Here is a 19368-nt window from a genome sequence, read left to right on the forward strand (position 1 = left end):
TGACTGATCCAGGAGACCATGTTGATTTGGAATCACTGTTTCTGGCTACTAGAAGACATACAAAGACAACCATAATCACTGTGCTGCTGGAACCGTCACCTTGCTACAAATAAAAGCTGCTAAATTAAAATCAAAATAGCTACTTTGAAAATTAGTGAAGTTACCACTCCAGTGAGACCTCAGGACTGTTTTTTATGAATATACGGTGAAAAGGAAGAAACACCAGCTCAGAGCAATATAAGCAGACATCACCTGAAGTGCTTTGTGCTGTACTGCTGAGGGAAACATTGTAGTTGGAGGCACGAATGGATGACCAGGCACTAGTTGAAGGCAGCGTGGTGTTCAAAGATGAGGATGACCCTAAAATAAAGACAGAATCCAGTCACAGCACAGCGCATCGCAAATGCAATACAATTAAAAGGCGTGACTTGTACTCCAGACTGAACATGTCTGCACAGTCAGCCGAGGGACCTCCTCCACTCCTCAGTCCTCATCCTTGATCCCAAGGCACGGGGCAGCAAGCACGCTCAACAGCAGGAAGCACCCTGCGCTCACCGCGAGCAAAGCTAGTTACGCTACCGCAACGGCCAGACTGCCAAGTTTTGCTTGCCTACTTTCAAACCCGCTGCCTCTCTGTGCACAGAATTACATCAGAATGCAGATCAGCAGCGTTCACTCATGCTACCCGCATTCTTGGAATATCTGTTGCATTGCATCAAGCAGCAGTGCTTGAGCCAAAGATGAGCTTTTCGGCAGTGAAATCCACAACACAAAAAGACAAACAAGGAGACGAGCAAGTAGCACATACATCTCCAAGTAAACAGTCTCTCTACACGACTGAAGGAAGATTAGTACGCAATTAATTAGAAAATGTAGCAAGTGAACATACCACTGTTCCTGTCCCTGAGGTGGTCAACTTCCCGCACAGTATTAATTGAAAGATTGTTTATGACACTGCCAGGAGTGACGTAAGGGTCAGTTTCAGGGTCGATGTTTGGATAACCTTTCCACGGCTCACCAGGACGAAACTCTAGGAATAAGAGATTCAAAAAAGAAGCTTCTTTTCTTTCTTTCTGTTTTGGTTTTTTTTTTGTTTTGTTTTGTTTTTTCTTTAAACAGGAAACAGCTGTCTAAACAATATAGCTCTTACTGACTGAAAATCTAAAACCTTTTAAGCATTTAATTTACTTAATTCAGCCATCTTCGTTCACTTAATTTCTGGTTTTTCCGGTCCCATCTCACCAGGGTAAAATCTCAAAGCAGGGCAATATACTTCTGTTTGTGCAGTAAAACTACTGCTCTCAATATCTGCTTAAAAAACATACCCTTAATGCTTTTCTGTAGGCTGTTTCCTTGCCCCCTCCACATGTAATGACCAAGGAACCCAGAAGAAATACAGCTGAACAATAAGAACCATGCAATGAATAAGCCCCAGTGTCGCATACCTGGTGGCCAGTTAACACTGCTAGAGCCATTAGGCGATTTGGCACGGGGCCAGCCATCCCCAATAGATCCAGGAGGACTGGCTGGTGAATTACTGCTGTTCATAAAGTCATATGGAACAAATGGAGACTCTTCCAGCCTAAAACCACTTGAAATAGCACCTAATTAAAAAAAAACCAAAAACCAAATCAGTCATCAAGTATTTTTCAGATCAGATTTTGATATTTTTACATACCTCTGGATATATAAAAACATGCCCCTGTAAAGCATTCATGAACTATACAGCAGCATATATATGTCCTCTTTATGATGTCAAGTTATACTCCCACATGACATATAATCTAAAATGAAATGTCTCTGAATAATTCAGGAAAAAACTATAGGAATAATTTCCCATGAAATCATTTCATTGAAAAAGTATACATATTAAATTCAAGCATGATATTAATTCAAGAGGGTAAAAGCATACTCTTGAGATGCCAACTGGGTAACAAGGGGTAGTGAGTATGTTCTGTGATAGGAGGGCTCCTGGAAGAAGCTTCTACAAAATCTGAGGGAACTTTAGGTACTGCAAAGCTCTGTAAATTCTACTCGTATTCCTGGGAGGGGGGGAAAAAATATTAAAAAAAACCCAAAACACTGGAGGCAGAGCAAGGAATGAAAGCACCATACAGAATCTATTCGATTCTGTGCAAGTCCTGTAAGGAGAAGTTTTAAAGTTATTAGACAACAAAGCCAAAGACATTCAATGTTTTGAGGGAAGAGAAGACTTTTACTAGGGATTCAGTGCAATACGGAGTTCAAAAAATCCCATTCCTAATACTATTCAGAAAACACTACCTACAGCTAAAGTGACACCAACACTTCTGACTTCTGTGGACAACAGATGAAGTTCAGAAGCGCAGTGGCAGAGTAGCTCCACTCAAAGCTTAAGACAGCAAGTCATTTCATAGTAGTAAAGCAGCTGACAAATCTAAAAATATCCAAACAATCTAAAGACTGAACGGTAACGGGAGACTGGAGACATTTCATAACTATCTTTAGACACAGAACCTTTCTGCTATAGACTCAAATTTTAACTGGATGAGATTTCAAGCAACTGAAACAGTTGAAATGTCTCATGAATCCTGATTACTGGAATGAAATATGAAGCAACCAAGTCTGCCTCCTCTAAAACCAAGTACAGCAATGGTACTAGTCTATCCCCTCTAAGCTCTCCCCATTTTTAGAATGCAACATACACATTCATAACCAAAACCTGCAACTAAAAATGTCAGACACGACCAGAATGCACACACAGAGAGCTAAATCTCCATTAAGTCACCTTAAGGCCAGCAGAGTGGGTGGGAAAAAAAGCTAGAAAGCTTTTGGTTTAAAAATGTATGAAGCATTCCAATCCAGATTAAGGTAAAGCTAGTAGCAATAGTCACACTTGAAGAGTCTGGTTAAAAAAGGAATTCCATACGATGATTCTACTAAATCTGATCACAAGATCACTTCTGTAAGTAAAAACATTCATGAAAGCTATTGGCTGCCGTGGAAGACAAGCAGCAACTTTGGTACAGACAACACAATACAAATTCTGACACCTACAAGTAATGTGGTAGTTACAACTACAGGCCTAAATACAGCAAACCTGCATTTTTATATCCAGAACATGAAAATCTGATGTGTAACATCAATTGTTACTTAATGACATGTTATAACATACCATGTTTGCTGGAGTTTTGATCTAATGATGTGTTCACAGAAATGCTGTCTACTGTAGTCCATTTCCTCAGTCGAGATTGTGGCTCTTTAATACTGCTCATATCCATGTTTACATTCAAGTTTGAGTTCATTCCTACAAACATACAGCTTATGAAATACAGACTAAATGTTTTTCTTCTGCTAATTACCACTATTGTAATAAACATTTAAGAGCATATTACTACGGTTATTTCATGCTTCCAAGTCTCTGGTTTTGAAAAACATTCTAGCATTTAATACAGTGAACTTACTACAGACAGAAGCTAAGCTAAGCAATGCAAAGCACTCTGAAGTTCTCAGCTGATGTCTTCATGCAAAAATGTCAGTGGAAGAAGCCATTAGGAAGTCAGAGAAACTAAAATATAAACATCTAAAAACTGTGGCATTTTTAATACCAGCTTAGCACCAGCACAACAACTGATCTCAACTATACAAAGTAAAGTACTTCACTTAGAGGAGCTATGCTCAGTGCTAAAAGACGCTTTTCTCTCAGCAGCAGGGGCTGTCTGTACTCATCCCTATTCACCAGAAGCTATGTACTAGTGCAGTTACCAGCTCACTCCCATTCTTATTTGGGCAGTTCAACATGACACCTCGCCAGCTTCTGAACCACAGGTAGAGAAGCACTTCGCATGGAAGTGCGCAAGCAATACTAACCCCCTTCTCCATTTACCCTGTTCACACCGAATATTAAAAATGCATAAGAGAAAACAAACAAAACTTGTCTTCACCTGTTCTGAACTGTTGTCTGTATTGCAAAATGTTTATTTGCCAGAGAATCAAGACAATGGCAACACAAATCAATGCAAATACCTGTGAGAACCAGCTATTCTGGGTTTGGACAATGTGCCCACACTTTTGACTTTGGCATGCCTACTCTCCTTCCAGGTCTGTAAGAATCTTTAATTCATAGCCATACCTGGTTAGATTTCCAGCCCTTCAGATTTCTTTACTTCATTTCTGAAAATAAACCACTACAACATTTTAACCTAGGGCCAGACACACACAAGGAACTTCTCAAATCTCTACTAGAAACACCTTCATTCAGCACTGCAAACTAGCGCTTAAGTTTGTTAAGTCAATATTCACTGTCATATAGAAGCTGGCTTGTTTGTTTGTTTGGGTTTTTTTGTTTGCTTGTTTTTCTTAAAGGCATGAGCAGATGTTGATGCCAGAAAAGCAGTCCCTTGAAAAGCCTCAGAGAAAGTTCCTTGTAACAAACAGGACAGCTGAATGTTAAGAAATTTAACAATTATCAGTAGCTGAAACAGAAAAAAGGAAGAGTCCAATCAATCCAGTTTCTGACACCTCTCTTTCTGGCTTTTTGTTGTTGTCAGAGCAATAACCTCTGCAGAGCAGTAACCCTCCTCCCAACTGTGAAGAAGCATGCAGAAGACAGACCTCTACAAGAAGGATTAGAAAGATCATGAGCTGGCAGATAGGCAAACCCATCTGATAAGGTTAATGCCAGCCCCTTGGCAGGCACAGATGTACGTCCATAGCTCCGTATTTGAAATCTGTGGACTGAGGGACGAACATCAGCCCCTGGACATAATCTATAATTTAAACAGTTTCCCAGAAGTAATTTTTCATATCCAATTGTGAAAGATCTCATATTGTTCAGCTATACTCACTATTTGGCAGAAAAAGGTTATTTCTATTATCAGAAATACATAATTCAATCAATGAATTGAGATACGACTGCAGAAGTGGTCAACTAGATAAGGACACCCCCCCCAACCTCTGCATTTGATGAATATTGATAACTAGTGAACCTTGACAAATTGAGCTCCCCAGAATGTAAAGAGGACCTCCCTGCTGTTGTTGCTAGGTCTTCTGACACTGCTATTAGAACACGGAGAAAGTAACATACCTGCAAGATTTTCCAGAAGACAACTCGGCAAGTTCAGCTCCTTCTCACATGACTACACTACTATACTTTGTGCATTTGGAGGATGCTACCAATACTCCTCTTGACTCAGTTTTTCACTAAAGGGTGAAGAAATTCCAGCAATCTACTATTTCTACCCATAAGCTTTTATTTGTGGACTGAGTGTGGCTCCACTTGCTTATATCACTATACAGTACTGCTCCAAAGGGATCCCAAAGAATTCTTACGTATACTGCAGCAGATTCCTGAGAGATCTCAAACCAATCTTACATACACTGCAGGTTCCTGAAATGTGGCAATGATCAAGGTGAGAAAGCAGCTACTTAATAGTATACAACAATTCAACTCAAGAAACAAAACAGCAAGGAACCCAATGTAGGCAGGATGCAATTACTCAGCATGAAGTTTGGCGAGCAAATTAAATATACCTTTCCTTAGAACTAACCTAGTGTCTCTAATAGCTAAACAAACTTGATTGTTATGCCTTGCCCCCTGAATGAAAGCAGTAGTTAGATATCGATGCCAATCATCAGCAGCAACTATTAAGCAGCAGCCTGGGCTTAAGACTGGCCACAAGCAGAATTCCGGTGTGCCACATGCAGCGCAACAGCATGGCCTGCACTGACCCACTGGCTCCGTGACACTCCACCTATAAGCACAAGGATTTCAGCAGCAGTCTCTATTAAACAAAGTTTTCTACAAAGGGCAATGAGAATGCAAAGGAAATCAGCCCAACAGAAATGATCAGATTAGAATAAAATAGAAGAAAAGCAAACTGAAGAGGAGTAAAAAAATAGGGATAAGGAACAGAGGTAAATGGTAAACAGCTGTAGTAAGTACAAGATAGCATTAAAAAGGGACCTAAAGTAAGGAGAAAATATACAAGCCTGGAATTTCTGAAGTAGAAATTGGACAGAAGCCTGGAAATGTAGGGAGAAAGAAACGGGAGATGTTTGTATTTATAAATGTTCAGACATTTTGCCTGAAATGAGACAACCATTCCTTAAAAATGCAGAGCTAAAAGCTTTCTTTCCTAGACAAAACCACTAAAAGGGAAATTGACATTTTGTTCTACCTATGCAATTCCAGATTCAATGAAAAGGTTTTTAAATGCTAAAGAAATAAGACCACATCAATGGATTCTTTGTATGGATTCTACTCCTAAAAGTCCTTTAGCTCCAGGAATCGCAACTGCAGAAGGACTTTGTATCATCCTTGGAACCCAGAGGATAAAAGAGAAATAAAAAGAGACAGACATTTTTTAAGAATGCAAAGCATTTTGCACTGAAACACAGTCACTTCTGGGAGTGTACTTGTGAAAAAAAGATCTTTGGTGAACAAAGATAAAGGGATAAGCCCCACAAAAAATTAGTCCTTCCATTAAAATCGTAAGCGCTAACAGGATTTATAGTCGCTATTGTTTTCAGAGGAGGCATGCAACAGGAAAAGAAAGGTTGTGTGTCACATAAGCATTAATGACAGTATGAAATCAGCACGGAGAAACCCACCTATAGGGAAGCTGCTGAATGCATTTATTGGTGATGGCCCTTTTTGTAGCTCAGGAGTAGCATGGGGTATAACATTCTCGAGGAAAGATTTCATGGTGGGTTGATGGAGTGACTGCTGTTGAGAGGGTGGAGTTTGCTGCTTCATTAACAGGTTTGGATCAAGCTGACGGGACTGTTGCATCATCTGTTGCTGCATACTAAGAGACCGACCCTTGAAAAAACAGAGCAGTTACAATATGAATAGGCAAAAGCTTTGGCACATTTAAAGAAAGATAATGAAATGCATCTTTGTGCTCCATGCATCTTAGCACAGCAAACCCCAGCATTAAGCTAAGTCACTCCTTTAAAGCTTGTCAAAATCCCATTAACTCTTGCACACTTTAATACAATTTAGAACAAGAAATGCAGCTCAGGACGAAAAACAGCTTTTAAGGATAGTTTGAAGAGTTAGTAATAAACGTCTTTACTTACCTGCTGCTCCTGCTGTTGACGACCACCAGAAGGCATGCTTCTTTGATTCTGCGCTTTTTGCTGCTGAGCCAACAACCGCTAGGAGACAGTGTTTTGTGGTGGTTTTTTTAAGAACAGTTTATAGCTGACGTAAGTCTCTACTTAGACTTTCAAACAGAACACCGAGTGTCTACCTTCGTTAGCTTACCTGTAACTGGGAGATCTGAGAAAGCTGGTTTAACTGGGACAGTTGATTCAACATGGCTACCTGTTGTGGGCCAAAAAGTGGGCTCAGGCCACCGTTGTTTGGTGCATACTTCAGTAATGATACTGGAACCTGCAAAACAGACCAGTATGAAGAGTGACTGACAGTGACATGCAGTGAGTTATACTAGATGTAGAACATTATGACCCCTGGTCAACAGTTGCCTTGTTTCTGAAACGCTCATCAAGCCAAACATGTTTTCATATATTTACAGAGTAAGTATCAGCAACACCAATAAACAAAAAACAATTTTCTGAAGCAGCGTTTTGGTAGTTTATGAACAGAATATTTTATATCCAGGGCTGTGAAGTATGCGGGTGGTAGAAATCCCCTGCAACCCTGAGAGTTAGACTAGATGATCTTTAAAGGTCCCTCCCAGCCCAAACCACTCTGCGATGCACTCGGTTACCTGAGGGGATAGTAATGGAGGAGGCACTTGAGCACGTGGATTAGGCTGAGATGAATTAAGAGGTTGTGCTGGAGGCTGCTGCATGCTCCTGGGCTGTGCTGCTATATTACCAACACCAAACATACTGGGATTGCCATTCTGGGGAAAGGATGGACAGTTAGTGACAATAACCTGCTGCTGCTTCTCCCACCCCTATACATTTGAATTAGAAGTTAAACATGTATCAACCACATAGGTAGCTAGGAAGTTAAATCAAACTGTATTAAATGCTGTCAAATAACATGCCAAGGATATGCACACAGCCTTACCTGTCTAACAGAATTCAAGTTTTGCATACCCAGCCCTGCTAGGGAGCCAAGGGCTTGGTTAGGTAGTGCATTATTTGAAGGGGGAAGCTTCATGTTTTGATTGGACATAAACTGCATGTTTTGGGACTCGTCTGCTACAATGCCATCCTGATGGGACAGACAAACCGATGCGCAACAACCAGCCAGCAAGCAAGCAGAAGGGAGAAACCATTGCCAGGAACAGAAGGGAAGAGTCACATGACAGTCCAGCACCAGCAGGAAATAGGCAGAAAACAAAAGAGATCAGGTTAGTCATTTGCACTGCAAATGGGCTACAGAAAGTGCTTAGTATTATGTATCAGTAAGTTAAAAAGAACTAAATCTATCTTACGGATTAACAAGAAACCCCTAATTTTCCTCTCCACTAAATGCAGAAAGCTAAGGAGCACTCAGGTAACTACTTAGAATGCAGAGTCAAAGAAATTCAGAAGTGTCCACCAGCAAGACACCTACTAACCTTATCGAAGTAAGGACTGCGATCCATGGAAGACTCTTTGGAAATTTGAGGACGAGAACCAGGGCCTTTTCCAACCACACGATTGTAATCTCCAACATTGAGGCCATGCTTATCCATCTCCATCCGCTTATCTTGCAATAACCCTAAGAAAAGGTGAGAGATGTGAATAAAACATTGAAGGATTATTCAGTTTTCCAGGTGTACTAGAAATCAGTTTATGCTTATGAAGAGCTGAACTAATACTGCTCTCAAGCTAGATACTAATAAAAGAAAACATCAGTTTAGCTTTAAACTCTCAGGGCTTTACTGACAAGGGAAAGGAAACTTTGAAACAATGAATCAGTGCCTTTAGATAACGCAAAACTTGGAATCAGCAGAGCATTAGAACATTTTGCTAGGCTTCACAAAACGTTATTCTCAGTTTTCTCTTAAAACCAAGTACAGTTGTTTAAACTTGAGTTTCGAGTTATGGATGCCCCCCCCCCTTTTTTTATCAGTAGCAATAAGCATTGTCTTGGCTTTGAAGTATCTTTATCACTTCCCCTACATTTGCGTAATATTTCAGAGGCTCTTTAATTTGATTCAGTTAAAAAACCACCACTATTTAGTTTAAAAAAACAACAACCAAAAAAAACCCCTTGCAAATTTAAAGTATTTGTGTTTATTAAAAGCAAATTTTAAGTTTATTTTTTATCATTAATTCTACTAGGCAAGCTGGAAGATCAAAATACAAGCAGTAATAAAGGAGTCAATTTAATACTTTACTGCATGCAGTACAAAGTAATTACTTTCCAAGCAGATGCTTTAAATCCAAATTTTTTAAAAATTGCAGTAATTTAAATATGAGGCTTGCCATTAATAATAAAATCTAAAATTCAAAGAACAATTTCTTTACACAACAGACTATGAGCCCAAAAGTGAAAATTCTCTATTTTAAACTGGAATAAAAGGAGTGGAACTACAATAAAACCTAAAATGCTACAATTACTATAATTAAATATTCTATCGTTATAAAACATCATTATTAACATATTAAAGAATTATATCATTTTTTATTTGCTAGAGGAATCCTAACAGTCAATGGATTCAAATAAAAATAAAACTGCTCACAAGTCATTTTACACTCAAGTTCAAGCGTTTCTAAAACAATTGCTCAGTATTAATTTAACAGTTAGAACCAAAAATGTGTTTCCAAGAATGAACCACAATGAGCAAGCGTGGTGTTCGGAACACTTCTGTTCGTACTTAGTGAAGGTACCCAGAAGGCAATCTAGACACTTGTATTACAAGAAACAACGCCACCACACCCTGAAAACATTCCTTCATGTCAGCTTAATATATGTAAGCTTGGATTGATTTATGGATAATATTACTATAGCAACCAGGTGATTCAGGTGGTAACATTACTCACACAAATTCTTTTCTCTCCAAGGGTATTCCTTTTCTTTATTGAAACATACATGTAACTATAGCTATAACTATATATATTATCTATAGTTTTACAAAAAGTAGTTTACAGAAGGAAACTGAGAGAGACTGGAAAGGAAAGCAATAAAACCCAGCTAAGTTCTCCTATTCTTACCTCCAGACATGTCCATCTTATTGCTCTGTATGGTTTCTTCCGGTGATTCTCTCTGAAGCAATAAAATGAATTACAATTATTTAATAGTAATATTTTTAAAAGCTAAAACCAAGAGATTCCTATACACTATTTCAATTCAAACCTGCAAGAAAAAAAAAAATCGAGACAAATCAGACACTATTTTAAAAGTATTTTCTCCCTTCAGTTGTTATCCAATTGAAAACTGGTATCTTCACCAAAATACATACATAACATTAAGTAAAACATCAGACTACTGGATGAATACCTGGGTGGTGTTTACAAAAACACTTTTTATCAATAAATAGGTCCTTTTTTAACGAGGGTGCAAGGAAAAGGGCTGGGTGACAGAAGTGAGACAAAAAGAGAAGTAAAATACTATGAAAATGAACACTAGGCAATTAAGCATTTTAATCTTTATGAATTATAACTAGCACTGTAAGAAGGCAGTAAAGCCAGGTAAAGGTAAATACTTACTGAAAAACTGAGATTTGTGAATTGCTTTATGAATGGATTGATCCATGTTTCATCTTGCTTATTTCCACCTTTCATTATTCCCTTAAAAACAGAAAGGAATTCCTGTAATACTCGGAAGATGTTTACCACCTACTGCTTAAATTACATCATAGAATGTTATGAATGAAGATCAAAGCTTAATGGCACTCCCACTCCGTGCAGCAATCTGTTCTGACTTAGCTTTTAGAAATGGCAACAGTGCAGAAAACCCTGACTCAACCTCCTCATTACCTTTGTGGGCATTTTTTTCATATACGGTGGCCAATTTAAAGATGGGTTAGCTTCTTGAGAAGAACTGCTGTTCCACATTCCAATCTCTACATCCTCCTCTTCCTCCCAGCTGGTCTGACGACTGCCTGTCAATGGCATATCATCTCCACACCAACTATCTTGCATAGATTTAGGCCCTGGTTGAGAAAAAAATATAGCACATTAACATTTCAGTAGCAGCTAACTGCCCTTAACCCAGAAGTTGTTTGATCTTTACTCCATGATAAAGAAGCCCTCAAAAATGTAAAGCTTCTATAGAGGTATTTCACCATCCTCAAATACCTTTATTCAGAGATGATGCAGAAAGCACTCACCAGGTTTGTTTGAAGCCTGTTGACCAAGAGAAGCGTTTCCCCAGCCAGAGGTGCCTGCTGCATCGCTGATGGGTTCTCCCCAGCTAGTACCAGTATCCATGGGTTTACCCCACGCTGAAGTTCCATTATCTACAGTAGTGGCTGGAGTAGAAGGCTCTCCCCAACCTTTTTAAAGCAGTATGAGTTACTGGCATGTTCATAAACAGGATTAAAAAAGCTATCTAAAAAGAGACTCAAGTGTTTCGCCTTTTCTATATCCGTAACATACAACAAAAAGCATATTAGTACACATTTACATATTGTACGAAGGTAACTATTACAACTGTAAGCTGCTGCATACAAAAAATTCACAAAAATATGAATTTCATATGTAAAGAATTACATTTTGATAATAGAGATTTCTAAGATATTAAGCTCCTAAGAGCTGCTTGTTACATTTAAGCTATGCCTCTTCACACTTGAAAGAGACAGAGCACAAAATATTTCCTAAATACCACACAAGCTCATCCGCAAGTATCATTATTCACTGCTCCCAAAACTACAAGATCAGAAAGTCTGATCTTGAGTCCATATAAAACCATCACCCTTCATTCCATCTTGAAGCAGCTCAATAGTTTTTGGGGTTTTTTTGGTTTTGGTGTTTTGGGTTTTTTTTTTGGGGGGGGGGGGGGGGGGCTCTGTGGCAACAATACATTTTAACTGGTTTAGAATCAAATGAAGAGAAAGACTTTTGTTCCTCAGATGCTACTTTAAATATTTCCTCTGTGTTCCAACACCCCAGAATTCAAGTAGAGCTGTCTAGCCTTTATTACTCAAACTACTTAAAACTAGAACAGATCTTCCAATCTGTGTAAAAAAGTATCAAACGTCTATGAGCAGTGCTGTTACTTTTATTTATATATATATATATATATATATAAATATAAAAGTGATACTTCACTGGGACTTTCCCCCTTCCACTTGGAAACTAAAACAGTTATATGAAGCAAGAACAAATGAATTGTTTTGTAATTAACAGAAAACACAAATTTGTGTAAAACCAAGTCTTACCAGAACCCGAACTGCTCTCCTTGCTAGACATGGCACTTGAAGACAGTAGCTGCTGATGTACCTGTGCTTGCTGGTCTGAATTGCTGCTACTGTTTGGGACATTTTTATTCCACATATTCACATTTTTGTAGTTGTATTTGCTTGGATCACCCCAAGCAGAAGTTCCATCATCAATTTCCATTTTACGGCGTATTGATTCAGGGGATGGCTCCTCCCAGCCAGTGGGTTCTTCCTCCTTTGCTGGTGCCGGCATCGGCCCACCCAGCCAGCCTGACCCTGGGGGTTTGTTTGTGGCAGACGGTGCTCCCCAAGAGCCAACATCTTGTTTGTTCCATTCTGGAGAGTTGATTGGCTTTGACGAATCCCCCCAAACTTGAGGCTGATTGGATTTAGGAGGGTCTCCCCAGCCCTGGTTCTGATTAGACTTTGCAGGCTCATCCCATCCCGAAGAATTATTTGGGTTTGTATTATTACCTCCCCAAGTAACAGAATTAGATTTACCTGGCTCATTCCAACCAGATACTGATCTGTCACTGTTGCTACCTCCTGAACTGGATTTTTTAGTCTCACCCCAGTGGTTACTTCTTGAATTTTCACCCCAGCTATCACCAGCAGAAACTGCCCAACCCTGGCTGGCCTTTTGTCCATCTACCCATCCCTGTTTCATCTTCTGTGCATCATTCCAAGATGACTTTTCCTCTTTGCCACTTCCCCATGATTGATTGCTCTTGACCATTACTGTAGCAGCAGAATCTTCTTCCCACCCCCCTTGGCTGTTTGACCCTTTGGAGTCTCCCCACCTTGTAGCAGACTTTGGATCTCCCCACCCTGATACAGATGAGGTATCATTATTGTTAGGGCTAGGTCTATCCACACACCCCCCTGAGCTGGAAGTCTGTGTCACAGAGCCTCCCCAGGCCTCTGTCCCATTGTCAGTTTTTCTTTCACCCCTTGGTGATGTTTCGGTATCCCAGGCAGTGTTCTGTTTGATTGGAGTCTGTCCCCAACCAGAGTTGGAAAGGACACGTGGATCTAAGTCAGTTCTGTTCACTATACTTTGGAGTAATGCATGCTGGTCAACTTTCCTTCTCTCTCGATTCTGTCCTTCCGTCGTTACTCTGTCTTCATGGCATCCAGTGCTCTCCGAACTACCTTCGCTGTCCCCCGTACCTGTTTTGGCCCATGCGCTGTTCTGCTCGGTTATCTGAGAAGCAGCAGAACTCTGGCTGTTAAGGTCATCCTCCTCAGTAGATTTCCATCCGTTTGTAAACTTCCTGCTGTTTCCATTCACACTTTCATTGGAATGCTGATTACTAGGCAGTTTACTCCACTCCCCGTTTGAAATGTTAGTGCCAGTGTTTTGTGCAGGGTTGCCCCATCCTCTTCTGCTCCCGCCAGCACTTGCACCATTTCCACTTCCCCACAGCATATTCTGGGAGTTGACTGTCCCTGCCTCCCACACCCCTCCTCCTTTATTCCCATTGATTTGAAAGTTAGTGCTGCCAGGCCCGCTGATGCCTGGCTGCATTAGAGTTGCATTCACAGTGTCACCATTAGCTTGGCTGTTTGGGCCTGAACATTTGTCTCCAGAGTAATTAGAACCATAGGCACCCCATGTAGTACCGTAAGATCCACCATTTTTCGCCTCACCATTGCTAAGATGAGAAATGGAAGTGCCATTTGTAACTGGAGAGGCCTGAATCTGAGAATGATTCATTGTGCTCACACGCCAGGCCCCATGCCCTGTATTATTAGGCAGTTCGTTAATCTGCACTGAACCAGCAGAGTTTGGTAAACTAGAGGTCATAAAGTTAGTAGTGTTATTTGGTCCATTCATTTCAGTGTTAAGGTTTTGAGGTTGCCCACTGAATGAAACATTCCTTGTACCATTTACTTCAGAATCACAATTTTCCTGAAGGCTTCCCCAGGAACCATGGGCTGAACCACCCACTTTAGAGTTAATACTCTGACTATTAGATATCTGACCTATGGTACTGCACTGAATATTTGTGCCAGGATTACCACTCCCTACAGACCCTTTCAGGGCATGTCCATTGTTCTCCAACACAGACCAGGCACCATGGTTGCCATTTGAATTCAAAGTGCTTGGATTTAACCCTCCATTTGATGAAGAGTTTATGGTGCCCCAAGCATTCATTCTATTGTTGCTACTTTCAGATTTGCTGTCAGGAGCATCCACAGAAACTTGACATGTGCTTATTATGGTTCCGTGGGATAAACCCCACGGCCCATTAATACTTCCATTGCCCACATTATTGCTGTTGCTACCAACCACAAACTTATTTTGAGAACCATGTCCAATGCCATTTCGAATGCCATCATTTTCACCACCTGTGCTCCCTGAAGCCATTATAACGAGGTTTCTCTCTGACCCAGAGCTAGAGGCAGAGTCAGTGTCCATACATTCTGATGTCAACTCTGGGTCACTGCCAGTGATTGATGGCCATGCTTCTTTGTCAGAGCCGTCTACAATAACTTTATCCCAGTTTGTGCTGGAGTCACTATTTGAAGAGACTGGTCCCCAGTGAGAATTTTCATAATGGGATCCTAGACCACTGTGGTTCAGATCTAAAGGGAAGAAGGAAAGTCCAAGAGCATTATTATAAACTTAGTATTATTACTTCGTTAAGCAGAAGAGGGGAAAAATACAGAGACTAAGCTGAAAATTATTTTGCTTATTTTAACACTATAGTCACTGAAGGTGACAGAAAGCTGCCAAGTACAGTTGCTCAGAACACCGCCACAGGCATCACCTAGAACACTTCTCACCAGCACACAAAGCTGCACTCTCACCAAAAGCACAAAGAAGCACTTCTAAAGGTACTGTTCTCTTTTTCCAGTACTTTTAAAAAAATTACTCTATATCACCATATACAAAGTATTTTCTAAAAACATATGCATATTAAAAGCTAGGATACCATATAAAACCAAAGATATTCTGAAAGGCAGAAATCTAAGCAGGGTATCAAACTGACCTAGCAGTACCAATTGCTATGTGACAGTAGCCAGAGAAAGAGGCATCTTCCCACTCCCATTAGAAGACATTATATACAAATTCTTAAGTACAAATCCTTTAGGATATTTTCTTTTGTACAACAACAATCAGTCACAAAACCCACAAGACCAATCTTAAGCTGCGTTGCTGCAGAAGTACAGATTAAGTGCAGCAGCTGAACTGATACTTCTCATTTTCGCTTGTGTAAGAACTACTGCTTCTTTTTCAATAAACAGGCTGATCATGCATGGGAATTAAGATGACTTACATCATAATTCACTTATAAACTTTGGTTTATGTCACGGTTAAATGCATGAACCATGGAATATTTGCTACAAAGAAAGTGCTATCAGTGTTCACTTCATATACCTAAAGATTTACTGCAGAGACCTGCACCACAACTATTAAACAGTCAGGTGCACCAGAAAATGAAACTACAAAACTGTGAAGTCTGCAGAAAATAGCAATGAAGTTGGCAACAGAACACAAGTACAAAACGTCAGTGAAGTTTTTTTACTTAGTATCTGCCTGCACTGAAAGAATAACCACACTGGTTATTATAAATGCTCAATGGCTGTATACATAGCAAACTACGCTTCTCTGCCCATTAAAACATTCAGGTTTTTAAAAAAACTGTCAACTTTTCTTTGTAATGTTCCCTTTTTTGCCTTTACTTAGAAAATTAAAAATGTATATACCTGAAGATAAGAGGGGGAAAAAAGTTCTATAGCTCTTGCTCATTCTTAATGGATTTCATGCCTTACATCTGACTAGAAAAAGGTGCAGTTTCTTTGCTTAAATACCTTCATGAAATTGTACTTGTTCACATTAACAGACAGAGCTAATAGTAACAAAATGTTACAGTTACCAATCCATAATTGTCTCAAAAGCTATTTAAAGAACACTTGGGGACTGGCTACTTTAAAAATATTAACACTAACTTATAAGCTTCTTGTCTTTCAAAGAAATACATGTTAATTGCAAAGTCTGAAAGGAAGCTGCCAGTCTCACCAGCTTCTCCCTTCTGCTACAAGGAGTGCCAATTCTGTGACAGCGCCGAAGCCCCAAACCCTGATGCCCACCAACCCCTACCTACTGTTCAGTGGCAAGTAACTGAGTTGCATCTGTGCCATTAAAGATGGTAGTCGAAACTGCTGCCTACTTAGAGGTTAAAGCATACACAATACATTATTTGAATTTATGAACTTGATGATCTATAAGGAAACAGGCAGGAACAAATCAAAACAGCTTACATTTAAGCTACGATGGACAGTTTGCTATTACACTGATATGCAACAAGTTTTGGTCTATTTTTAATTAATTTTTAATCAATAGCAATATTATTCATTCTACATTGCCTACAAGAATCTTGCCAAAGAGCCTGCCTCTAAGAGTGCATAGCCTGGAATAGCAAAGAGCAGAGAAACCTGCTGCTCCTCCAGCAACCAAGATGGTAGATGCTTGAAAAAGTCCAAGCAATCCGTTAAGCTTCACATGGTAACTACCACATGAGAAACAAAAGATGATGGTACAGCAGTTTGGAACTGGGAGTAGTGGAAAAAGACCTATGGCAGGTAGAAATAGCACTGCAATAATTACAAGTGCCTGGCAGCTCCCCAGTCTTGAGGAGGAGAACCACACAGCATCCTTAGGAGAACTGGAAGATGTGTTCAGCTGAACAAAACCCAGAATCTGCCTATTAATGTGTTATTAGAAAAAAACCTGTACTATTGGAGCAACTGACCACCAAAAAACAAGATTTCAAATCTCACGCTGATATTTTTAAAAGACATTTAACCGGTATTAAATGACTAAACTTAAGAGTTATCTGCTCTCTCACAAACAAGAGAATCAACAGCATCAAAAACTGCCCTAACAAAACAAAGACTTGATTACATAAGCATCACCCCAATAATATGATCAATTTTAAAAGCAACAAGAAAGTATACAGATGGCAAACAGCCTGAGTTCAGTGTAGAGAAAGAGATACAGGTTATGACTACAAGGGAGAGTGAAATGGTAAATAAACCCTTATTTGCACAACAATAGAATACATAAAAATAAAGCTTGTCTTTATTAAGATTCCATTATCTAATTTAGATGCGATGCAGTTTGTAATGAGCCAATACACAAACAGCATATAATGATTAATTTCCAGTCATCCAGAATTTTATCCTATCACATACCTTGACTAACAGTCCTTTTTCTAGACATAAACATGTGTTAATGATTTCTGGTATGAGCCACTGTTCTGAAATATTCATATCTAAATCTCCACAATCCATGAACTTCTGAGATTAAGTATACAACTACTGATTAAGCAAGGTTTTATCTCTGATTTTTTGTATCTGGCAGATACCACAAAACCAGCCTCAAGATTGGAAAATTACAGCTAACAACATACTACACTTGGTGCACAGCAAAACGAGCCAGTAATATCTTGGTTTTCTCCCCAAAATTATCTAGAAGCTGCAACTGTAACTTCTGCTGCTTAAATCCTGGACAAAAAAAAAAAAAAAAGAAGAAACTACACAAACCTGAGTTTCTTAAGATTTACTAATCTGCTAAAATTTGTTTCGGTAATTTGTAATTTGATGTTTTCTAGCTCTGAGTTACTCCTGCAGGATATATGTGCAGAAAACTGTATGTGTTTTCTAAAGTAGCTAGTTTGTTTTACAGTACCATCACACGATCTAAAAGAAACAGTAGGATTGAGAAGTATAAATTGAAAAATACCTGACTCTTGCTGCCCATTGCCTTTTCCAATTCCAGCACATACTGGTACCCACAGACTGTCAATATTATACCTTGTCAATTATTGCATCTTTGGTCCCCATGCAAAAATGCATTTTGGTAAACAAGCTCTTTAGCTTTCAGTAAACAAGCTAAAAAGCACCTTTTTTATGAAATTACAAAACCAAAAACCATAAAACTTGTTTGTTAACATCACATTTCTGTTTCTTTGTGGTATAGAAAAAGCTCTTGAGGTCTGTTTGTGTCTTCTTCAAGTACTGCAACTCAAAAACTAGCAGATGTAGCTGGCTGCCTCTGGAATAGTTTCCTAACTGTAAATGCAGAACAGGAAAGCAGCCAGGACAAGGATACAGTGACCCTTGGCACCTAACGCAGCACAGCTGCTGGCTCTCCTAAAAGGGACCGCCTGCCCTGCACGCTTTCTCTCTCTGCCCTCTCCTCTCCCACACCAGGGCTCTGGCCCGGAACTGTGCTGGACTGGCACTGCAGACTTGCTGCATGGCTAAATTAACACAAGGGAAGAGGAGAGGACATTTAACATCACCCCTTTGAGAGCAGTCTGCAAGATAAAGAGAAGAGATGCAACACCTTCCCCAGAAGGGTTGTCCAGCAGCGGAACAGGCTGCCCAGGGAAGCAGTGGAGTCGCCATCCCTGGGGGTTATTTCCAAGACATGTAAATGTGAAGCTTAGGGACATGGTTTAGTGGTGGGCTTGGCAGTGTTGGCTTAACAGTTGGCCTCAATTATCTTAAAGGTCTTCTCCAACCTAAATGATTCCATGATTCCCTGAAACGTTCTCCTGAGCACCGTGCCCACAGCAGCCTGCCAGGCACATGGCACAGCCAGAAACAGAGCCAGTACAAACCATCCTACAGCACCACCTGCGTTACTCTAGAGCATTTCATACAGCGTGTCAAGTTCTCACACAGCACATTCGCTCCAAGGTATTACTTAAACAGCAACTGTTCTTCACAATCATATCAAGGAAGCAACATACATGGCTGCAGGCCTCCACGAACGTGGTAGCTCAGCATAAACTCAGCAGTCAAAACAGAAAGGCCCCCAGATGTGATTTCCTTCACAGTGCTGTGAAATGTCTCTGATGTAAAGCACAGGCTTGCACAGATTATTCAATTAATACCACACAAAGAGGCAATGTAATATATAAGCATAAAGGTAAAAAGAAAATACTTAGTAGTTTAAAGCTAAGGTGCCACATAGTCAAAACATCTCTTTTGGTATGAATTTTAGAATTTTTAAAGAAAATTAAAAATGTTTAACCAAAGCAGTATATAATGGCACAGAGCAAGTGTACTTAAGTCAGTCATT

At 39.8% G+C, this 19368-nt stretch overlaps 1 protein-coding gene across 8 annotated transcripts in view; it reads right to left on the reverse strand.

Moving 5' to 3' along the window:
* The window catches only part of TNRC6A (trinucleotide repeat containing adaptor 6A), a 52689-nt gene that overhangs the window by 4239 nt on the left and 29082 nt on the right, over positions 1-19368 (reverse strand). For 4 of the 8 annotated variants that reach the window (XM_055710504.1, XM_055710505.1, XM_055710502.1 and 1 more), the window contains 15 exons: positions 12270-14858; positions 11220-11384; positions 10867-11042; positions 10597-10677; positions 10102-10153; positions 8520-8662; positions 7716-7853; positions 7250-7378; positions 7063-7140; positions 6592-6802; positions 3155-3286; positions 1446-1604; positions 890-1030; positions 253-360; positions 1-48 (listed from right to left, as the gene is read on the reverse strand). The exon at positions 1-48 is cut by the window's left edge and continues 174 nt beyond it. In XM_055710504.1, the coding sequence (XP_055566479.1) occupies positions 1-48; positions 253-360; positions 890-1030; positions 1446-1604; positions 3155-3286; positions 6592-6802; positions 7063-7140; positions 7250-7378; positions 7716-7853; positions 8520-8662; positions 10102-10153; positions 10597-10677; positions 10867-11042; positions 11220-11384; positions 12270-14858 (4350 nt within the window). Of the gene's footprint in view, positions 49-252; positions 361-889; positions 1031-1445; positions 1605-3154; positions 3287-6591; positions 6803-7062; positions 7141-7249; positions 7379-7715; positions 7854-8023; positions 8171-8519; positions 8663-10101; positions 10154-10596; positions 10678-10866; positions 11043-11219; positions 11385-12269; positions 14859-19368 lie in introns of all 8 variants that reach the window. The other 4 variants (XM_055710508.1, XM_055710503.1, XM_055710507.1 and 1 more) reach the window with 3 other exon arrangements.

The sequence above is a fragment of the Falco cherrug genome, chromosome 4 (assembly GCF_023634085.1).
Source record: "Falco cherrug isolate bFalChe1 chromosome 4, bFalChe1.pri, whole genome shotgun sequence".
Lineage (NCBI taxonomy): Eukaryota > Metazoa > Chordata > Aves > Falconiformes > Falconidae > Falco > Falco cherrug.